A 19,219-nucleotide genomic window follows, 5' to 3' on the forward strand; every position below is an offset into this window, starting at 1 on the left:
CTTTTTATTATTATTTTTGGAAAAATCATTATATAACACACGCTTTGCCTTTTTATAGGTACCATTGCGGGTAACCACATACTATAAGCGATTTGGCGACGATTCCAAAAAACCACGGCATTTTTTTGCGAATATTTTCTCACATTTACGTTCAATACATTCTCCAGCAATATTTCATTTAATAGTTGGTAATTTTTCGTGCTAATCTCAAAATGAGAGTATTAAATATAGTCGTCGCGGCTTCAAAACATCCCAAATAAGTTTAGAATAATAAAAAGGAGGTTTTGCAAAATATATCGCGAGGACAGGACCTTAAAAACTATTAAAACCAAAATCCGACAAACAAATTATTAAAAAAAATACCGCGAAATCCCATTTTTCTGACTTTGAAAACTTTATGGTCCATTAATATTTATCTAGGAACCAATATATGCGATGGAAATAGCAATATGGAGGTCAGATTCAAAGATATGAACAGTTCTAAAACAACAGAAACTACAAAGCAGTACATGAATTTGGGAGAAAACATCATTCTTCGTCAAATACTATTGCGTTTTGAAAACCTGTGGTAGCAGGTGACGAAGACGCATTCAATATTTTATATCCGTTTAACACCGTCAGTTGCGAATAAAATGCAGCAGTAAATAAACTGGTCGATATATTTATTTTCGAAATAAGATGTATTTCTATTGCCACAAAACCGTTCATATCTTTGAATCTGACCTCCATATTCCTATTTCCATCGCATATATTGGTTCCTAGATCAATATTAATGGACCATAAAGTTTTCAAAGTCAGAAAAATGGGGTTTCGCGATATTTTTTTAAATAATTTGTTTGTCGGATTTTTGTTTTAATAGTTTTTAAGGTCCTGTCCTTGCGATATATTTTGCAAAACCTCCTTTTTATTATTCTAAACTTATTTGGGATGTTCTGAAGCCGCGACGACTATATTTAATACTCTCATTTTGAGATGAGGACGATAAATTACCAAATATTAAATGAAATATTGCTGGAGAATGTATTGAACGTAAATGTGAGAAAATATTCGCGGAAAAAATGCCGTGGTTTATTGGAATCGACGCCAAATCGCTTCTAGTATGTGGATACCCGCAATAGTAACTATAAAAAAGCAAAGCGTGTGTTATATAAAGTTGTTTTCAAAAATAATAATAAAAAGCAAAATACTTTTTTGTGATAATCATTTTTGGGTTGGTATAGATTTTTGCCGATATCTTCGTGACCAATAGGTCGTTCGCAGTGATTCTTGCAGAAATAAGATCTAAATATGTCCACAAACATATCCTATCATACATAATTCATTTTACATCTTTGGTACGCTGGCTTTAGGCGTATATATCAGAAATTTTTCAAATTTGTATCGAGGCAAAATACTTATTACACTCACTGTATATTATTGTGTATAAAACAGTTATAATTCTTGTTTTATTTTATGTAACTTAATGAAGTTACATAATTCCTGTTATTGTATATATTTTACCTCCTCCGAGGACAATAAGCAATTATTGTCCTCGGACAGATTGTAAATAAATAAAGAAAAAAAACTTGGGCTCGGAATAAAGATTATTTAAGAATGTATTGGGAGTTGAAAATCTCGACACAACCATGTAAAGTTAAATTAATTCATTTTGCATTTAAATTTATTTGTCATATATTTGTCTTTTTCTGTTTATATTTCAGTCATGATTTCTTACATCAATATATTTTGTGACGTTATAAAAACTCTATTCAAACATTATTAACTATTCTTTAATAACAATACGATAATATATTTTGATGACTAATGTCTAAATTTCCTAAAATAATTTCCTTTGGTTTTGAAATTTTATTATTGAACAATTTGTGACTGGAGATGTTGGTATTTTACCAACAAATCCATTTAATGATTTTGGCTTTCTATACAATTCACACATCTGCCTGCCCGGCTCGGTGTACACGTCGGTGTTAAGCATACTCGTATTGCTATCCGAACTCTTGTACTCATTGTGTTGTATTCAGCTGCAATTATGAGGTAACACGTTCTATTTGTATGGTGCTATGTTTAACTTTGTACTTTGAATTGCTGGCCAGTTGTGTAGCCTTCACTAGGACCGTGTTGCTGTCGGCTAGGAAATCTATAAATAGAAATGCATTGTTTGTCATTTATGACGAACTGTTGCGGGGTGGTGCTTTATGTTGTGCTTACCTATGACTAAGTGAACCATTAAAATACTGTATTTGGAGGTATGATTCCAGACGTTAAGATGATGCACAGATCTGTAAGAATTTAAGATTGTCAGTTATTTGGTGTATTTTGTTAGGTTGAGTTTGACACTTACTTGACTCCATCGATATTGAGTAAATCCATTTCGAGATTGTGTAATGATACACCCTTTGGTACTGAATCCAATAATATATAAATCGATTCCTTGAATAGATTTACTGTTGTCAATATGACAATTGCAGAGAAAAGTATTGTACATAAGGGATCCAAAATCTCGGCTTTTGGCTGAAAATATATTTGGATATATTATGTAATTAATGGAAATTAATCTAATCGTGTGACATTTAGCAGACGACCATAGAACATTGTCAGATGGGTTTAAAGCAATTGTGGATTTTTGAATTTATACATCAGTGAAGGTTTAAGCCGAATTTTCGCGTTGAGCCGTCCGTTGCGTTGTGTTATCAAAAATACACAACCACAAAGAAAAGATAACACAAACGCTTGAAGTTGATGTGCGCTTCGGAGTTAAATAGATTTTAACTTTTTGCGTGCGTTAACAAATAACATTCTGTTTAGCCCTTCAGTGTTTGACGAATAAACCAAAGTAGAAAGGCAATAAGTCCCCTTTTTCTAGAAATTGAGATTTTGATACCAGAAGGAATGGACCAATGGGTCACATCTTTGAACTTGATCTAGACTTGGTAAAGGTAACAGGTTGTGCAATGCTTGCTTCAAATCGGACATTCCATTCGCCTGATATTGGATTTATAAATATTGAAAATGTTAACACTTTGTGGGGAATATACCAGAAGGAGTGGAGCAATTGGTCCCATCTTCAAACTTTATCTAGTCTTTGTAAAGATTGTACAAAGTTTCGTTAAAATCGGATAGTCCATTTACATGTTATTATAAAGTTAATATTTAGCACAATGTTGACCATTTTGTGGAAGAGGTACCAAAAGGAGTGGACCGATATTAATCATCTTTGAAATTTAACTAAATTTGGAAATAATATGAAGATGTGCAAATTTTGGATGAACTCGATTATTGCCTTTGAGAGTTATCGTCCGCACCAGCCAGCCAGACAGACAGACGGGCGGACATGTGTAAATCGATTCCAAATTTTCTGAAACGGATTTGGTCCATAGAAACATGAGGTCTAAGACCAATATTTCGATGTGGAACATGTTCACCGTATCAAAGTGTATGTACCCTCATAAAGCTGAGGGTATAAAAATCTCATTTGTTGTTGTTGTTGTTTTGTAGGGATGAGTGAAGGTGCTAAGTGTAATAACTGGCTATTTTTTGATTCTCTTGTAAAATAAGGACTTACTGCAGCGATGTGGATGAAGAATAATATATGTGACGTAAGTCAAATGGAGAAAATATCTCGATTTTAACGAAGTCAAGGGTTATACACATTATGCTTAAACAAATTATCTGCGTTATTTTTCGAATATCGTGCAGTTATATGTAAAGACGCACTACATGTAAGAGAGTTGATTTGCCATTGAACACTAGTAACTATTAAATCTAGCTTTATGCAATAAAGAAGTATGACCTACATATATGGATACCTACATATATTTTTATAAATATTGATGCGATGAAAACTCCGGAACTTTGAACTAGATCTCCAATCGCATGAATCATCGCTGCCCTCAAATTTAGATTCTTGTCGTTTCTGTAAAAGTAAAATAAATAAATATATATTTATGCATTTGTGACGATAACATGTAAACATTGATACACACAAAAAATGTAAATATCTGTCAAATAAATTAAATTTCAGCTGTGTCAAGTTTATATGCAACTTAAAAATAAACTGTTTATTTAGTAACAAAATAAAAAAAAAAACTAAAAAATCGGATGTGAATATTCCAAAGTTCCTTATATTACGCACCGGTCGTACGTGACCTCCATTTAAAATAAAGGCCACATTTGTATGTGTCCTTTTAAAGTCGCCTTAATACGAAGAGTTCGTTTAATTCTTGTTTTGTTTACTTTGTTTTCGTTTATCACATTCAAATGTCGACATTTAAATAAATAGCCACAAGCAATTTTATTTCAATAAATTCTTACCCATCTTGTTGGTGTTTCAAGTCATTTCCGTGGCACATTTCCAATGGCACAGACCTCTGCTCCATCGATATTGTTCCAGCACTGTCAACGGCAGAGGAAAAGTGTGAGTCTGTTGCATCTACTGGCCCTTCTGAGTGCTCCAAGTCCAGAGGACTGTGTCGGTGTTGATGTCGCTGCAAATCCGGCGAATGGATCTGTGAAGTGTTTTGACTATGGCTATGACCGTGATGGTGATTATGGCTATGTTTGTGGCCATGGTTGTGACTATGACTGTGGCCATGAGCCGCACCTATGCCACCTTCCGGCAATTCAGTCGACGAAGTGTGTAAAATAGAAATCATACTGGAAAATATTGAAAAATAAATATGACTAGATAAATATTTACTCGAGAATTAAATGGAAAATACCAAGTTCGCCCTTTTATACTCAAATGCACATAAATATCGTGTACAGTGATCAGTGTTGCCAATCTAGTACTTTTTGTGATTGATTTAGCACTTTTCAAACTCGTTTAGCACCATGCATATATATTAGCATTTTTATTTTTTCTGGATGTTTTCTGATGTTCACCGACCCGGCCGAACTTTTTAACATTTCGAGATGTTGCAGGCTAATTTAATATACCCAAACTCTACCTAGTATGTATAATGCATTTTTAAGAAATACGGATATCATTATTACTGTAAGCAAAGTTCTTTCTTTCTATAAAGTTGTTAACACTTTTATTTGGCTCTTTTATTTTTAGCACTTTCCAGCATTTATATCTACCAAGTTTTGGCAACACTGATAGTGATTTACATATATATGTAGTTCCAATGTTCTAGAGTTAAGCTCATAAAACAACAAAAGCAAGTAGTATTCCCATATATTCATTACTTCATAACACTGTCGCACATAATTCGAAAATTATCAAAATTCTTGAAAAGGGAGAATATTACACAAACCAACAAACCCATCCCCCCTTTTTTGTGCTGCACAATGTAATTTAAATAATAACTCCGAATTTTAACATACAAATTTTAATTTCAATTCAGTTTTTTTAGGTTTCTATATATTTATATATATATGTGTTTGTTAACACTGTTGTAATTGTGTGTCTTTTTCGCATAAATAACAAGAACAGCAATTACCACAACTTTGTTCATCTAATAAAATAGGACCCTGATGGACAAAAATATTTACACTTACATGATATTAATTAAAATTCCAATGCCAGAAATGACCATCATAGTGTTGGCATCCAAGTCGTAGTCGTTGGCATAGATGCGTTGTACGGCAACCAAAACCAGAGTTGCGGTTAGAATCCAAATACCCAGGATCGATGCTAACGCGCCCATAACCTCTGCAAATAAACAAGAGTATAGAGAGTTCAAAATAACACTTTAAACAAATTCCCATTACACAGGCACTGGCAACGAATACACAATCACGCCACGCGGTCATTCATTCAGCCAGACAGTCAGCCAGTCACTCAGAATCTAAAGCATTCAGATGCAGACCAACATAGAGCAAATGTTGTAATGCATACGAATTGCAAAATTCATTTATGTGTCTTAAATAAATAGAAAATATTAGCATTCTATTCGAAAATTAACATAATTCAACGTTATGTACATAGGCACATACATACATATCAACATTTTGGCATACAAATAAACGTTCGTTGTGAAAACGGCTATCAACTTTAGAAATAAATTCCATCTGGTATACAACTTGTTGGAATGAAATAGTTAAATAGAAATATACAATTTTAGTTTTAAATGAAATATTAAAATAAATTTTCTTATAGCATGGCATACTTTTAGGCACAAATGTATAACATATATACATCATTGCCAGCATAAAATATTTTATTCAACCAATCGATATTTTTCAGCGTAGACGCAAAAAGTTAGTTCATGAAAAGAATTGCTACTACCCAGGCTCGATATGAGTCCACTTTTTAGGATAGCCCATATATAACGGTAATCCTATTATTCGGCATTTTGGGGAGTTTTGACACATTTAAAAATCAAATTGGCTTTAATTTGGTATGTTGAATCTTCATTGAGTGACACATCCTCCTACCAAACGTTATCAATATTGTTTAACTTTTTACGATCATCGGGTTCCTATTTGGTTCTCTTATTACCTACAATTTATCGGGGCATAACCCGCCAATCCGCTTAGTCCTTACTGATTAAAGGTATTTAAAATGTATACCTCATGAAGTAGTATAGAAAATGTCCTGCAGTAGTATAGAAACTTTATGACTACTATACTATAGATCAGTTCAGATTTTGTCCATATCCTAGATTGGATGGTTGCAATAAATCTGGGCACAAATCTGGGCAATCGCTAGAAAGATCCAATTGGTTGGCCATAAGTAAATATCACTTATAAGAGTTTCGAGGGCCCTGATTACGTAACTATTTTATATGGTGGATCGAACGTGAAAATGAAGGTTTTGAAAATCAAATAAAATTAATGTAAAATGGCGTATCAAACATAGCAACAAAATTAATATTTAATTTCTTGGCGGTATTTAACATGAGAATAGCATGAAATCGTATTTTTATGTATTATTGTCTTAAAGTTATGTCATACCTTAATTAAATATTAATTATAGCTCAGTTTGCTCTAAATCCCTAAGCTACGAAATAATGGGGAATTTAAGTCAATATTGATTGTTTTCGGTACGAATATTTCACACCCAATGAGAATTCAAAATACTAAATTACATTCAATTTTGTTGAAAAACACTATGATAAATTTAATTTCATTCCGGCATATTCGGAGTCGTCTTCGTACCATGGTAAAAATTTGTGAAAATCGATTTATAGCAAAATTGATACACGCTATTCTGTACTCCGCACTGTTAAATACCATTTAAGTTTCAATTTGATACGTTGTGCAAAATTTCGTGTTAATCGGTACAATATTAGGAGTTTGGTGCACCATTTATGTAAAATCGGACGAATACATATGCATATGTGGGAGCTATATCGAAATCTGTACCGATTTTCCCGAAACCTAACACACATCACTCTAGACTTAATTTAGTACGCTATGCCGTATTTCGGCAAATCGAAGGATATATAGGGACTTTGGTGCACTATTTATCTAAAATCGGACGAAAATATATATGGGAGCTATAAATCTGAATCGGTTTTTTCCCAATTTCAATAGGGTTCGTCCTTAGTCAAAATAGATAAGCTGTGCCAAATTTCATACAATTCGGACAATAAATGCGACCTGTACTTTGTTTACAATTTAACATGGACAGACGGACGGACATGCAAAACGTGGAACAAATCAGATAACTATTTCAATATAAACCATTCTAGGCCTAATTCATTACGCTGTGCCAAATTTAGTGCAAATCGAAAGATATATAGGGACTTTGGTGCACCGTTTACGTCAAATCGGACGAAAATATATATGGGAGCTATATCTAAATCTGAACCGATTTTCGGGAAGCTTAACACACATCATTCTATACCTAATTCATAACGCTGTGCTAAATTTCGTCCAAATCGAAAGATATATAGGGACTTCAGTGCACCATTTACATTAAATCGGACTAAAATATATATGGGAGCTATATCTAAATCTGAACCCATTTTTCCCAATTTCAATAGGATTTGTCCTTGGGCCAAATAAGTGACCTATGCCAAATTTGATCCAATTCGGATCATAAATGCGACCTGTACTTTGTTCACACAAATACATGGACGGACGGACAGACGGACGTAAGTCGACTTTGAAAGTGAGTCTATGCATATTCTATTGACCTATATTTATAATTTTTAGCGGAGAAATTTGTAAATAAGGTCAAAATAGGTCAAAAATACGCTCAAAACTACTGAAAATTATGGGGGCTACCAGGAAATGTGGACCTATATTTAAAATTTTTGGAAAGGAGATTTTTTTTACCATATACTACTATTGACCTATATTTATAATTTTTAGCGGAGAAATTTGTAAATAAGGTCAAAATACGCTCAAAACTACTGAAAATTATGGGGGCTACCAGGAAATGTGGACCTATATTTAAAATTTTTGGTGAAGAAATTTGAGTGAGTGAGTGACTGACTGACTGACAGATCATCACCCAGATGAAACGGCTAAAGCTAGAAGCTTGAAATTTTGAGAGTGGGTTGGTGTTGGTGTGTAGGCGTGAGATAAGGCTGGGTTTTTGGAAATTCGTACTAGAACGGTACGAAAAGTACTAAAATGTACCAAATATGATACCCTTTGTATTAGGCGAACGGGAGGAGCTAGTATTCTGAAATTTGGATTGGTGTTCGCTGAGTGTAGGATAGATGTACCAACGCGTTTTTGGAAATTCGAACTATAAATATCCGAAAAGTACTAAAATGTACTTAATGTTGTACAATTTCGTAGCATGTGAATTGATAGAGCTAAAAACTTGAAACTTAAGTGGGACGTTTTGGAAATTTGTACTACTGTGTACTAAATTTGGTACAGTTTGAATTGTGAGTGAACCGAAAAAGTTGTAATTTCCAAATCCTGAAACTTGGATTTAGGGTCACTGTGGGGTTGTAGGGTTAGGGTAAGTTGGATGTTTTGGAAATTCGTACTACTGTGTACTAAATTTGGATTGTGAGTGAACCGATAGCGTTGGAATTTGGAATTAGGATCACTGTGGAAGGTTTGGGTTTGAAGTTTTGGAAATTCGTACTACAGTGTACTAAATTTGGTACAAATTGAATTGTGGATGAACCGATAGAATTGGAATTCTGAAACTTGGATTTAGGATAACTGTTGGGGTGTGGGTTTAGTAAGAAGTATTGGAAATTCGTACTACTTTGTACCAAATTTGGTACATTTAAATTTGAATTTGGAATCATTATGGGGGTGTAGGATCGGGGTATGCAGGAAATTTTGTTGGAAGTAGAAGGGTATGAAATGTACTAAAATGTACCAAATATGGTACCCTATTTATTAGCGAACGGGAAGAGCTAGAATTCTGAAATTTGGAATGTTGGTCAGTGATGGAAAGTTAGAAAGATGTGCAAAAGGGTTTTTGGAAATTCGACCTATAAGTGTACTAAAGGTACTAAACTTTACTGAATTTAGTTCCTATTGTATATATATTGAACATATATAGCTGGAATCTTGGCATTTTAAATGGAATACAGGTTCGGAAGTGGTGTTGATGTACGGAAATGGTTTAAGACATTCGTACTTATGTGTATAAAATTGTAAAATGGTACTAAATTCCATACTATTTACCTTCAGTTGAGTGTGTAGAGATGGAATCTTGATAATCGGAATTAGCTTTAAAAAATCGTTCTAATTTGTACGAAAAGTACTAAATGGTACTAAAATTGGATTTAGGTGAACAGATAGAGCTGAAGTCTTCAAATTGGGAATTAAAATGACTGTTGGAGTGTAGGACTGAGGTAGATTATGAAATTCGTACTTATTGGTACGAAAGCTATATATGGTACTAAATTTAGTACAATTTGGATGTTGCTTGAAAGGATAGAACTGAAAACCTGAATTTTTGAATTAAGATTTCTGTTGAAGATTGAGCTATAGAGACATCTTTGGAAACTCGTATTTATGTGTACGAAAAGTACTAAATGACACTAGATGGATTTGGGTGATCGGAGAGAGCTGGAAACCCATAATTTGGACTAATGGTTGATGTTTGAATATAGAATTGAGATATGGGAGCATATTACCTATGTCTACTAAATAGTACTATATTTGGTACAACTTGATTACGTGTGAACTGATAGAGCTGGACTCCCAAATTTTTTAATTAAAATTACTGTTGGAGTGTAGGATTGACATAGTTTAGGAAATTTTTAATTATAGAAACAAAAAGTACTAAATGGTACCGAAAGCTTACAAATGAGTGAACGGATAGGGCTGTATTCTGAAATTTTGAATTAATATTACAGTTTGAGTGCAGAATTGAGATACGTCGGTAATTTTTTAAAATTCGTCATTCTGTGTACTAAATGGTAAAAAAATTTGGTACAATTTTGATTCGAGTTAACGGATAGAGATAGTAAACGTAAATTTGGAATTAAAATTGCACGATACGAGAAGACCTAATTGGTACTAGATATGGTACAATTCATTTTGTGTGGGCGGGAATCCTAATATTTGGAGTGTAGGATGAGGTAGTTTTAAAAATATGTAATTATCTATACTAAATGGTGCTACGTTTAGTACAATTTAGATTTGAGTGAAAGGATAGAGATGGATGGATTTGAAAATAAAATTACTCTTATAGCAAAGGATTGGGACAGTGTTGGAAATTCGAACTCATGAGTACGTGAAGAGATAGTGCTGTTATCCTGAAATTAATGAATAAAATTACTGTTTCAGTGCGAAATTGAGGCAGTTTTAGAAAACGTCTACGAAAAGTAATAAATGGTACAATTTGGATGTTGGTGAACGAATAGAGCTGGAATCTTTAAATGTGGACCTAAGGTTGTTATTGGAGAGCATGACTAAGGTATTTTTGGAAATTTGTACTTTGGGTACGACAACCAAAAAATTTGCTACAATTTGGACTTTGGTGAACAGGTAGAACTCGAATCCTGAAAGTTGCAACTTAGGTTACTCTGGGATTGTAGGAAAAGTACAGTTTAATGAACAGATAGAGCTGAAATTCTTAAATTTGGATTTACGATTGAAAGCAGGTTTGGAATATTGAGATTGGTTTAGTATATGGGTACGAAAAGTGCGGAATGGTTTCACACAGAGCTGAAATTCTTAAATTTTGACTATTTGAAAGAAATTTGTACTTATGAGTACGAAAATCACTAAATTTGGAAAAATTTGGGCTTTGGTGGAAGTAAGATTACTTTTAGAGTGTAGGATTGATGTAGTTTTAGGAATTCTTACCTATGAGTATGAGAAAATGAAAAAAACTGCCCCTAATACTTGAAAATGTATTAGAGGTAGTCTTGAAAATGTATAATGAAAAAATCTAAATGGAATTACATGTGGAACCTGCACCTGTATGGTAATAATGGTAATAAACTTGATATTAAATGTAGGAATAGAGGTGGAATTCAGAACTATAGTACAACTAATTATACGGTATTCACGATTTCCATGTGAAATATTTTTTTATTCCCTTTCCGCATACGAAGTAGCGGGTACTTTGCTAGTTATAAATATATTTTAAATATTTCGTAAAATAAAAATAATACATGAAATTCGTAACATTAAAGCATTGATGCTCAGCCATATATGCTATCGTAATTTATAGCCGATGTTTAAACACGTTTTCCCTTTATTTCTCTTTCCGTCAGTCGTTTTCAATGATGATTTCTCATTACGCTCAAACACACTCTTATTTCACTTGTGCACAACGCTGCATTAAATCCACCACATTCTGTACCCACCTAGCTACATATCAGAATTTACTAAAATGCACTTAAAATTAAGTAATATGTTGTATGTGTTGGTAATGGTTAGAAAAATGAATGCAAGTGTGTGAGATTGTGATTGTTGGTTAGAGGCGATTATGGCAGAGTTATACGTACCTAAGCGTTTGTATCCAAATGACATTTTTGCATCCGGTGGTCTACTGCCCAGGCAGATTGCTACCAGACCAATAACGAAACTAATGCAATCTGATGCTAAATGTGCGGCATCCGTCATAATGGCTAAGCTTCCGGCAATGTAGCCACCCAGGAATTCAACAATCTACATGTAAAGGCAGCCGTAGTACCAGGAAGACCGCCAGCACCAGTTTCAGCGCCAGTGTGGGTAGAACAGAGGAAGAACGAGCCATCGAAAAAGTTAACAAACGAGACGAAAGCATTGAAAAAGAAATTGTTGTTGAAAACGAAAACAATAAATATGAGTGGATCTATGGATATTTGAGCATGTTTGTGGTGTGTTCACCGGAATGTAGGTGGCGGTGGTGATGGTGGTGATGTTGGTCGGTGGTTATGTTATCAACATTCTCATACAACCATGGCACAAGTGTACACATATACATTTAAAGCGAAAAACAAAAACAATTGTTTAACATTAAAGTGGGACAAAAGCAGAATACAAATTTCACAGTTTGAATAATTAATGATAATTAGTACAATTTATGTGAATAAGTTTATGTGTATAAGTGTGTCGGATAAATTGTTGGAAAATAAAGAATTTTTTTTCTTGGAAATGTTCCGAAGAAGCTAAGCATGAAATGACCAAAAATTGTAATTTTAATATTTTTATAAATTAATGACGATGATTTTTAAGCTAAAAACAATGTCAAGGAGACAAAGTGCGTAAGAGAAATTTATCAGCACAACGTTACATTTCTGAACAGATTTCAGATTTTGTTACATTAACGTAGAACCTTTAGAAAATATGCAATCACAAGGATCACTTTATTGTACATGTATCCGAGGATGAGAGTGTTTAAATAACGTCCAACAAACATACGTGGCTAAGTAAGAACAATACAACACAAACACAAATACACACAGATATTTTGCTGTATGTATGTAAGCATGGCTTTGCTGTTGATCTTCCATAACAAAGAGCTGGAAGCACTTACCATAAATATGCAACACATACCGACGGCCCAGAGGATTTTTGATTTAGCGGTCTTTGTGGAATTGCTGCTGAGGTTGGATGCAAATCCTTTTTGTTGGCACAGGCAACCATATTCCAAATCATCCTGTTATGGAATAGAACACAATTAAAATAGCGCAAAGAATTACTCTACATAGCAAATAAAAACGTAATTACAACAAACGTAACGTAAACTTTAATTGGCATCACGCGCTGGAGGAATTTATGAATAGCTTTGTGAGAATTTCATATTTGTGATTACAAACACACCTAAGTAAGCACGTGTATACAATAAAAAAAAAAGGAAAGCATCAGCTAAGTTTACACATTTGAGGTATCTGTAATTTAAATGGTAAGATAAATTTGAAAACAAAAAGCTAATTTGGTATTAATCCGAACGGACATTGGTACAAGGGAGGACGCGAATAGTATGTATGTATTTCATATTTGTGCAACAAAAAATTAAAAAAAAAACTTTAACTCAATTTTACAGCTCTGTTTGTTAAATGTTACATAAATATGATATTCTACACATCTTTTGATTATTTTTAAGTGGTGTGCCGTACGCATGTATTTCGGTAATATATCCAAAATTTAATTTAATCCGGCCAGACTTAGGGACTTTGGTGTACCATTTATATGAAATATGATACAAATTTATGTGAGAGCTATATGTTAATTTGGACCAATAAAGCCAAACTTTGTACAAAATTTCGACAAAATGTTGCCTATTATTGCAACATTTATTTGAAATCAAACGAAAAACATATGCGGTTGGGGAAAAAGAAATCCATTTCTTTTTTGTGTAAATGGTTTAAAGCCGTGCTGGTCGATTTTTAGCTCCTGGGCGAAGTTACGACTGCTAACATTTCGACATCTCCGACGACCGGCCTACCTGTGCAAGGTGCATCTTTAACCTCAAAAATTTCTGAACGGAATCTACGAAACTAAAATTGTACATAATTGGCTGTTACAGTATCGGAACCATAAACACCATTCACAATTTTAGGCTCTTGGCTTGCATTTTCGCCCTTGTCAAAGAAAAAAAGTAAAATGTACCGATTTTTCGAATAGCAAAATATTTTTTACTGCCAACTGTCACCCTTCCAACGAGCATAAATGTGAAATTGTTTGATCGATACTTTACGAGAAATCTATCAGTACAGCCATATGCTGAAAAATAATGGATTTCTTTTCCCCCAACCTATTATATGGGATCTATATCTAAATCCGAATGAGTTGTGTCAAATTTCAACAAAATTGAATAATAAATGCGATCTGAATGTTGTTTGGAAAAATACAAAGACAGACAGAAAGTGATTTTATGCTACAAATATATGCACGAAAACATAATACAATGTACCACAGTACGGTGTATGGTATAAACAACACTTATAGTTGGTCTGTTCCCGTACAGCAAGAATCAACTAGATTTTACTATTTTATTCGATATTACAAAGGAAAATTCGTTATCGTAGTAAAAATTAGTAGATTCCTGCAGTACGGGAACAGACCAAGTGTGTTCAATATGCATTCCATTTGACAGCCTTACCTAAAATTCAACTCGTTCGTTTGACGTTTTTCACCACAAAAGTAGAACACATGTATTTATATGAATGTTACCGAAATACGTCGACGTACGAATTTTGACATGACAGAACATGAATTAACCCGTTCATACAGCACTATTCTTAATTCATGTCATTAGAGTTTTTTTATTTCAAACTTTTTGTTTCTTGTTTTACGCCAAAATGTTAACATATTTGCGTGAATCTCATATGGATCTAAATAGAAAAAATAATTTTCTTTCTCCTGACTATAGTATGAACCTATATATATTTGCTTTTAATTCATGTTTTCCATTTTTTCCGGAAATATTGTTGCTATGAATACATTTTTATATTTTCTCAATTCAAATGTGACATATAAAAAATTGGAGAATTTTTGTTTGGGTTTCCCCACATTTGTTTCTCGTTTTGTACGCTAATTAGAACAAAAGGGAAAGAAATGCATATTGCATTATGTAGATTACAAAATTTACTTCCTTCTGCATATATAAAAACTAGACAATTTGTTACTTTTCATTCATCATTTTCAATTTTACTGAAAAAGTTTGAAAATTTCATAAATATTTTCAAACCCCACTAATAAATAGTTGTTTTTTTATAAAAACAACAAACTGGGATTAAGCCTGACTATTTTGCAAAAACAAAATACAAATGGTATCCCAAATAACCCGCCAACACTACTGTCAAAATTAATTTATTTTCGATAAATACTGTCAAATGTTAGGGATGGGACAAAATTCTTGGTTATTCAACGTACAAAAGTCGGTGTTCGCTCAGAAAATTTTGTATGGGGAACTAAGTAATTACTTCATAATTAGGGGTCGAACAACGAATGAGAGAGCGAACGACGCTCGTCTGTACATGGCATAAACAAATATAATTTTTTTCAATAAGAATATGAAATAATTGAACACATTTTATAATTTCTTAATTTTATTTCGCGATTTTGTTTAGTCCCCAAGAGAAATGGATTCGACGTATTTGGGTAATACGGCCGTACAAAACATTTTGCCATAGTGGGGAACTTGAATATATTTGTACGCATCGTTGAATTTTAGGTAACGTTGTGAAACCAATTGGTACAAACATACCAAACGGTAATTTTAAAGGGATGAAAAAAATTGTACAGTATTCTGCTCCAAATGAGTTTAGTGAATTCGATCAATTTTTAAGAAATATTATTTGAGATTTAATTCATTTTATCATTTTATTTAGCAAATAGTATAAATTAAATATTTAACGCATATTCATTTCGTTTTGTGGGCGAATGCATTCATTATCCTTTGATGGAGAGCACAGCATTCAAATTATATATGTTATATATTCGGTGGTTTGCTTGCAAAAACGCGTTTGTTTGTATTTTCATTTACCCAATTCCACATTTGAATGTGTTCAAATTCGTTCAAATAATTTACAAATGTTTATTTTGAATTATTTGTATTCCAGCCGAAACTATAGCAAATGTTTATACAATATTTTGAAATTCACTGGGCACACCGAGAAAGAACCTCATTATATTTACGTCTGTCTGTCCCTTGTGAATTAAATTAAAACAATTCATTTTGTTAATTGATGCAATTGTGCGATGTAAATGTTTTTATTAGAAAACAATAACAATTATTTGACCAGAGCAAACTTTTAGTTTTTTGTTTAGCAAACTATAGTTCAATTTAATTATTTGGAAGAAGTATGTTTTTTTTTAATAAAATTTCTAGTGATATTATTTGCTTCGTATGATATATGAAATAAGCTTAGTAGGAATTTAGAATTACCCGCTAGTACAAAATGAAAAAAAATCAAGCATACATTTACTCTGAAAAAATCATTTCGGGCTACATCGCTGCTCTCTTTAGCTCGGAAATTGGAATATCGTAATACATATGATTCTCGTCTCTTGGATATACTATCGACTTCAGGAGTAAATATTTACGCCCCAGAACACAAATTTTGTCAATTTTCAAACAAAAGTCATGGTCCATTTGACGCGCTGAATATTGACTGATCTTCATCAAAATAGCCATGCTTATTCTTGGTCAGATTCCCTTCCTGGAATAAAATTTCGTGGTGTTCGGGTCACAATTGTAGCATATAGAGCGACCAGAAAAAACACAAAAATAAAGTTTTTGGTCCATTTAATATCCTAAATATCAAAAAATCCTATTAGTTGGATCCTATAGCAAAAATTTGTTACTATACCGGCAATTAGCAGGAAAGTTTCTCATCCTATGGGAAATACAAAATTAAAGGCAATTCAAAGGGTATTTTGTTACTACCTTCAAAGTATCTAAAATCAGATTATCGGTGATTATGATGTGAAAATTTTTTCCATGGTGTATTGGGATCTACTGCATCGATTTGATACACATGTTCCTTCGGTTGTTTGTAATTGCAGTGAGAAGGTTTATACGAAGGAAAATGTTGAGAACATCATCAAAAATCAGGTAATTGGTATAATCAAATGTTGTATTAGTTACATCAATATTGGTGATTCAAATGTTTTATCGATCAGAATAGGAAAATATGCAAACCAATCGTGAGAATCCGCGAAAACAAATGTAACAAATATATAATACAGTATTTTTCGGTTAATTGGCCCTACGGTTAATTGGTTTCCACGCTTAATTGAACCACATGATGGGGCAACAAATATTTCATAGGAAAATACATGTAAATTTTCTCGGATAATTAAACCCTGTTAATTGATTTTCCCGCTTAATTGGTTCAAAATGCATGCCATCAAAAATAAATTTCCTTTTACTTTTCACCGGTTAATTGCATAATAATAATTGAAAAATAATCTGTCATTTTTTTACAAACATATTTGACATAATTTGTGAAAAAGACTAGGTGGCACCTCTACTAATTCAAAACATATGTTTATTGCTAAGGAAAAACTGCGAGAAAGCGTAATTTGTATTGGACATTGAATTTTTTTAAATCATTAGTAGTTCCAATTATACGTGATTACTGTAATTGAACAAACTATTCAATTAAGCGTGTTCGGATAATTGGTTCCTCGGTTAATTGAACAAAAATTTGTGCAAATTTTGATGTGCAATTAACCGAAAAATTCTGTAATACTTACTTTTCCCCAAATATTTGCATTGAGCTTTTATGTTTCAATAATTTATTGATCTTTTTAGGGCATATGTATATCATTACTAAATGATATTTTGAGATAACACTAGATGGAACAAAACTTATAATTTCGTAAAAAATCGTACCTTACAATCCTAATAATGCGATCATTACCATGGTCACATAATGATCGACCGAGTTCCCTGGCTGGCATATGGTTAGAGCTGATAAGGATTTGATAAACTATCCAAAGCTGGTGTGGACTTATATCCAAATGGGACATCAATGGAGAGAATTATTGCCGTTTATCTAAGGATGATGAAGAGCTAGAATCAATTGAACATATACATCTTTAGATGTCCATCGTTAAGTTGATACTCTAGAATTAGAATAGAAATAGATCCAGTAAAAATGCTTAGTGTTGTCAAACCTTGGCTAAACCCGTTAACACATCACTATCTACTATCCTTTCTCTTCAGTTCTTTCTATTTTCTCTACTTGGATAATGAGAACAATGGATAAATTGTCTCCCAGTGAAAACAGCTGCTAAACAACTAGACTAACTGGACGTACTTTTCAATGGATAACAGAGTTCGTCGTAAAAAAATAAAAAATATATTACTAGCCCAAAAAAGTTTAAGTTCAAAAGTTTAAGTTTTCCTCACAGGTTTCCCCTTCCTATTTAACTTATACTCATGTAAATAAGGGAACCAAATCGAAGTTCTAATATTTCCATAACATTTTTACTATATGATTCAGTAGACAAATTGTCCGAAATTGTTTGTATTCGAATTGTGTTTGCGGAAATGACAAATGAACGAAAACGCTGTATTTTTTGTTTAACAATAATCGGCGCTATTGTAATAATTCAATTTAAGAAATTCCAGAGCGTGATTGAATTAAGTACCTGCATACATTTATGAATGAATGCGTACATTCTATATACACATAGCTTCAAATGCCTGTACATATTTTATGTACATATTTACCTTCTTAATATAGCTTTCGAAATGATTGTTGTTGTTGTTGACACAGCTGCCAGCATCGCCGTGACTGCGTTGCAGCAGTGGAATTTCCATTGTATTGTCGTCAAAGTCGAGGTCTGCTATAATTAAATTGCCGCTACCTCTTCTCTCTCCGTTGTCATTAATATTTGTGTGCTGATAGGTGATGATTCCGTTCATATGCTTTATGTCATTGTTGTTGTTGGGGTGCCTGATGCTATTTTTGTTGGTCATGTTGTTGGCATTACGTTCCCTGGTGTCGGTGTCGTTGTACTGAATGAGATCTTCCACCTGATAATGGCTGTTGTCATCGTTGTGACGAAGACGACGATCATCGCCATCATCATCGGTGGGGAATATCGCAAAGCTTTCATCATCTGTTAGTGTTGACGTTGAATCGTTGTTTGTTAGCTTCTGGTACTTTGACATGGTGGTTGCGTGTCGTGTTGTCTGTTGTTACCGCCGATCCACAAATTCACTGTTCTAGTTGTTGATGTTGTAAATGCTCGAATATTTCGTATTTTCTTCATTTATTTGTTTATTGACGTTAACAATTTTATTAATTTACACTGGCAATTTATCGGCAAGTTAATTATTTTGTTGGTGTTGGTCGGTTGGTTGGAGTTTTGTTAGTTTATTTATATTTTTTTTATCATTTTCCACATTAATCGTTTTAATGTTGTTGCGTACTGTGGTTGTTTGTTAACTGTGTTG

The 19,219-nt window shown here is 33.2% G+C and overlaps 1 protein-coding gene across 1 annotated transcript; it reads right to left on the minus strand.

Annotated features, from left to right (window-relative positions):
* Positions 1–1,990: 1,990 nt before the first annotated feature.
* LOC133327347 (proton-coupled zinc antiporter SLC30A2) lies at positions 1,991–18,934 on the minus strand. Its single transcript, XM_061535907.1, has 9 exons — positions 18,491–18,934; positions 12,839–12,961; positions 11,826–11,988; positions 5,497–5,650; positions 4,309–4,650; positions 3,808–3,910; positions 2,339–2,508; positions 2,206–2,276; positions 1,991–2,134 (listed from the first exon to the last, which is right to left on the minus strand). The coding sequence occupies exons 1-9, from the start codon at positions 18,932–18,934 to the stop codon at positions 2,025–2,027; spliced, it is 1,680 nt and encodes a 559-aa protein (XP_061391891.1). The 3' UTR covers positions 1,991–2,024.
* Positions 18,935–19,219: the final 285 nt, after the last annotated feature.

Source organism: Musca vetustissima, unplaced genomic scaffold, assembly GCF_032173495.1.
Source record: "Musca vetustissima isolate MV318-11 ecotype Yass unplaced genomic scaffold, APGP_CSIRO_Mvet_v1 utg8614, whole genome shotgun sequence".
Taxonomy (NCBI): Eukaryota; Metazoa; Arthropoda; class Insecta; order Diptera; family Muscidae; genus Musca; species Musca vetustissima.

Coding starts and splice junctions, on each gene's coding strand:
- LOC133327347 (XM_061535907.1), bottom strand. CDS start 18,934: ATGTCAAAGTACCAGAAGCTAACAAACAACGATTCAACGTCAACACTA. Junction 11,989..12,838: donor GTATGTGTTGCATATTTATG/GTAAGTGCTTCC, acceptor CTTTACATGTAG/ATTGTTGAATTCCTGGGTGG. Junction 2,277..2,338: donor CTCAATATCGATGGAGTCAA/GTAAGTGTCAAA, acceptor AAATTCTTACAG/ATCTGTGCATCATCTTAACG.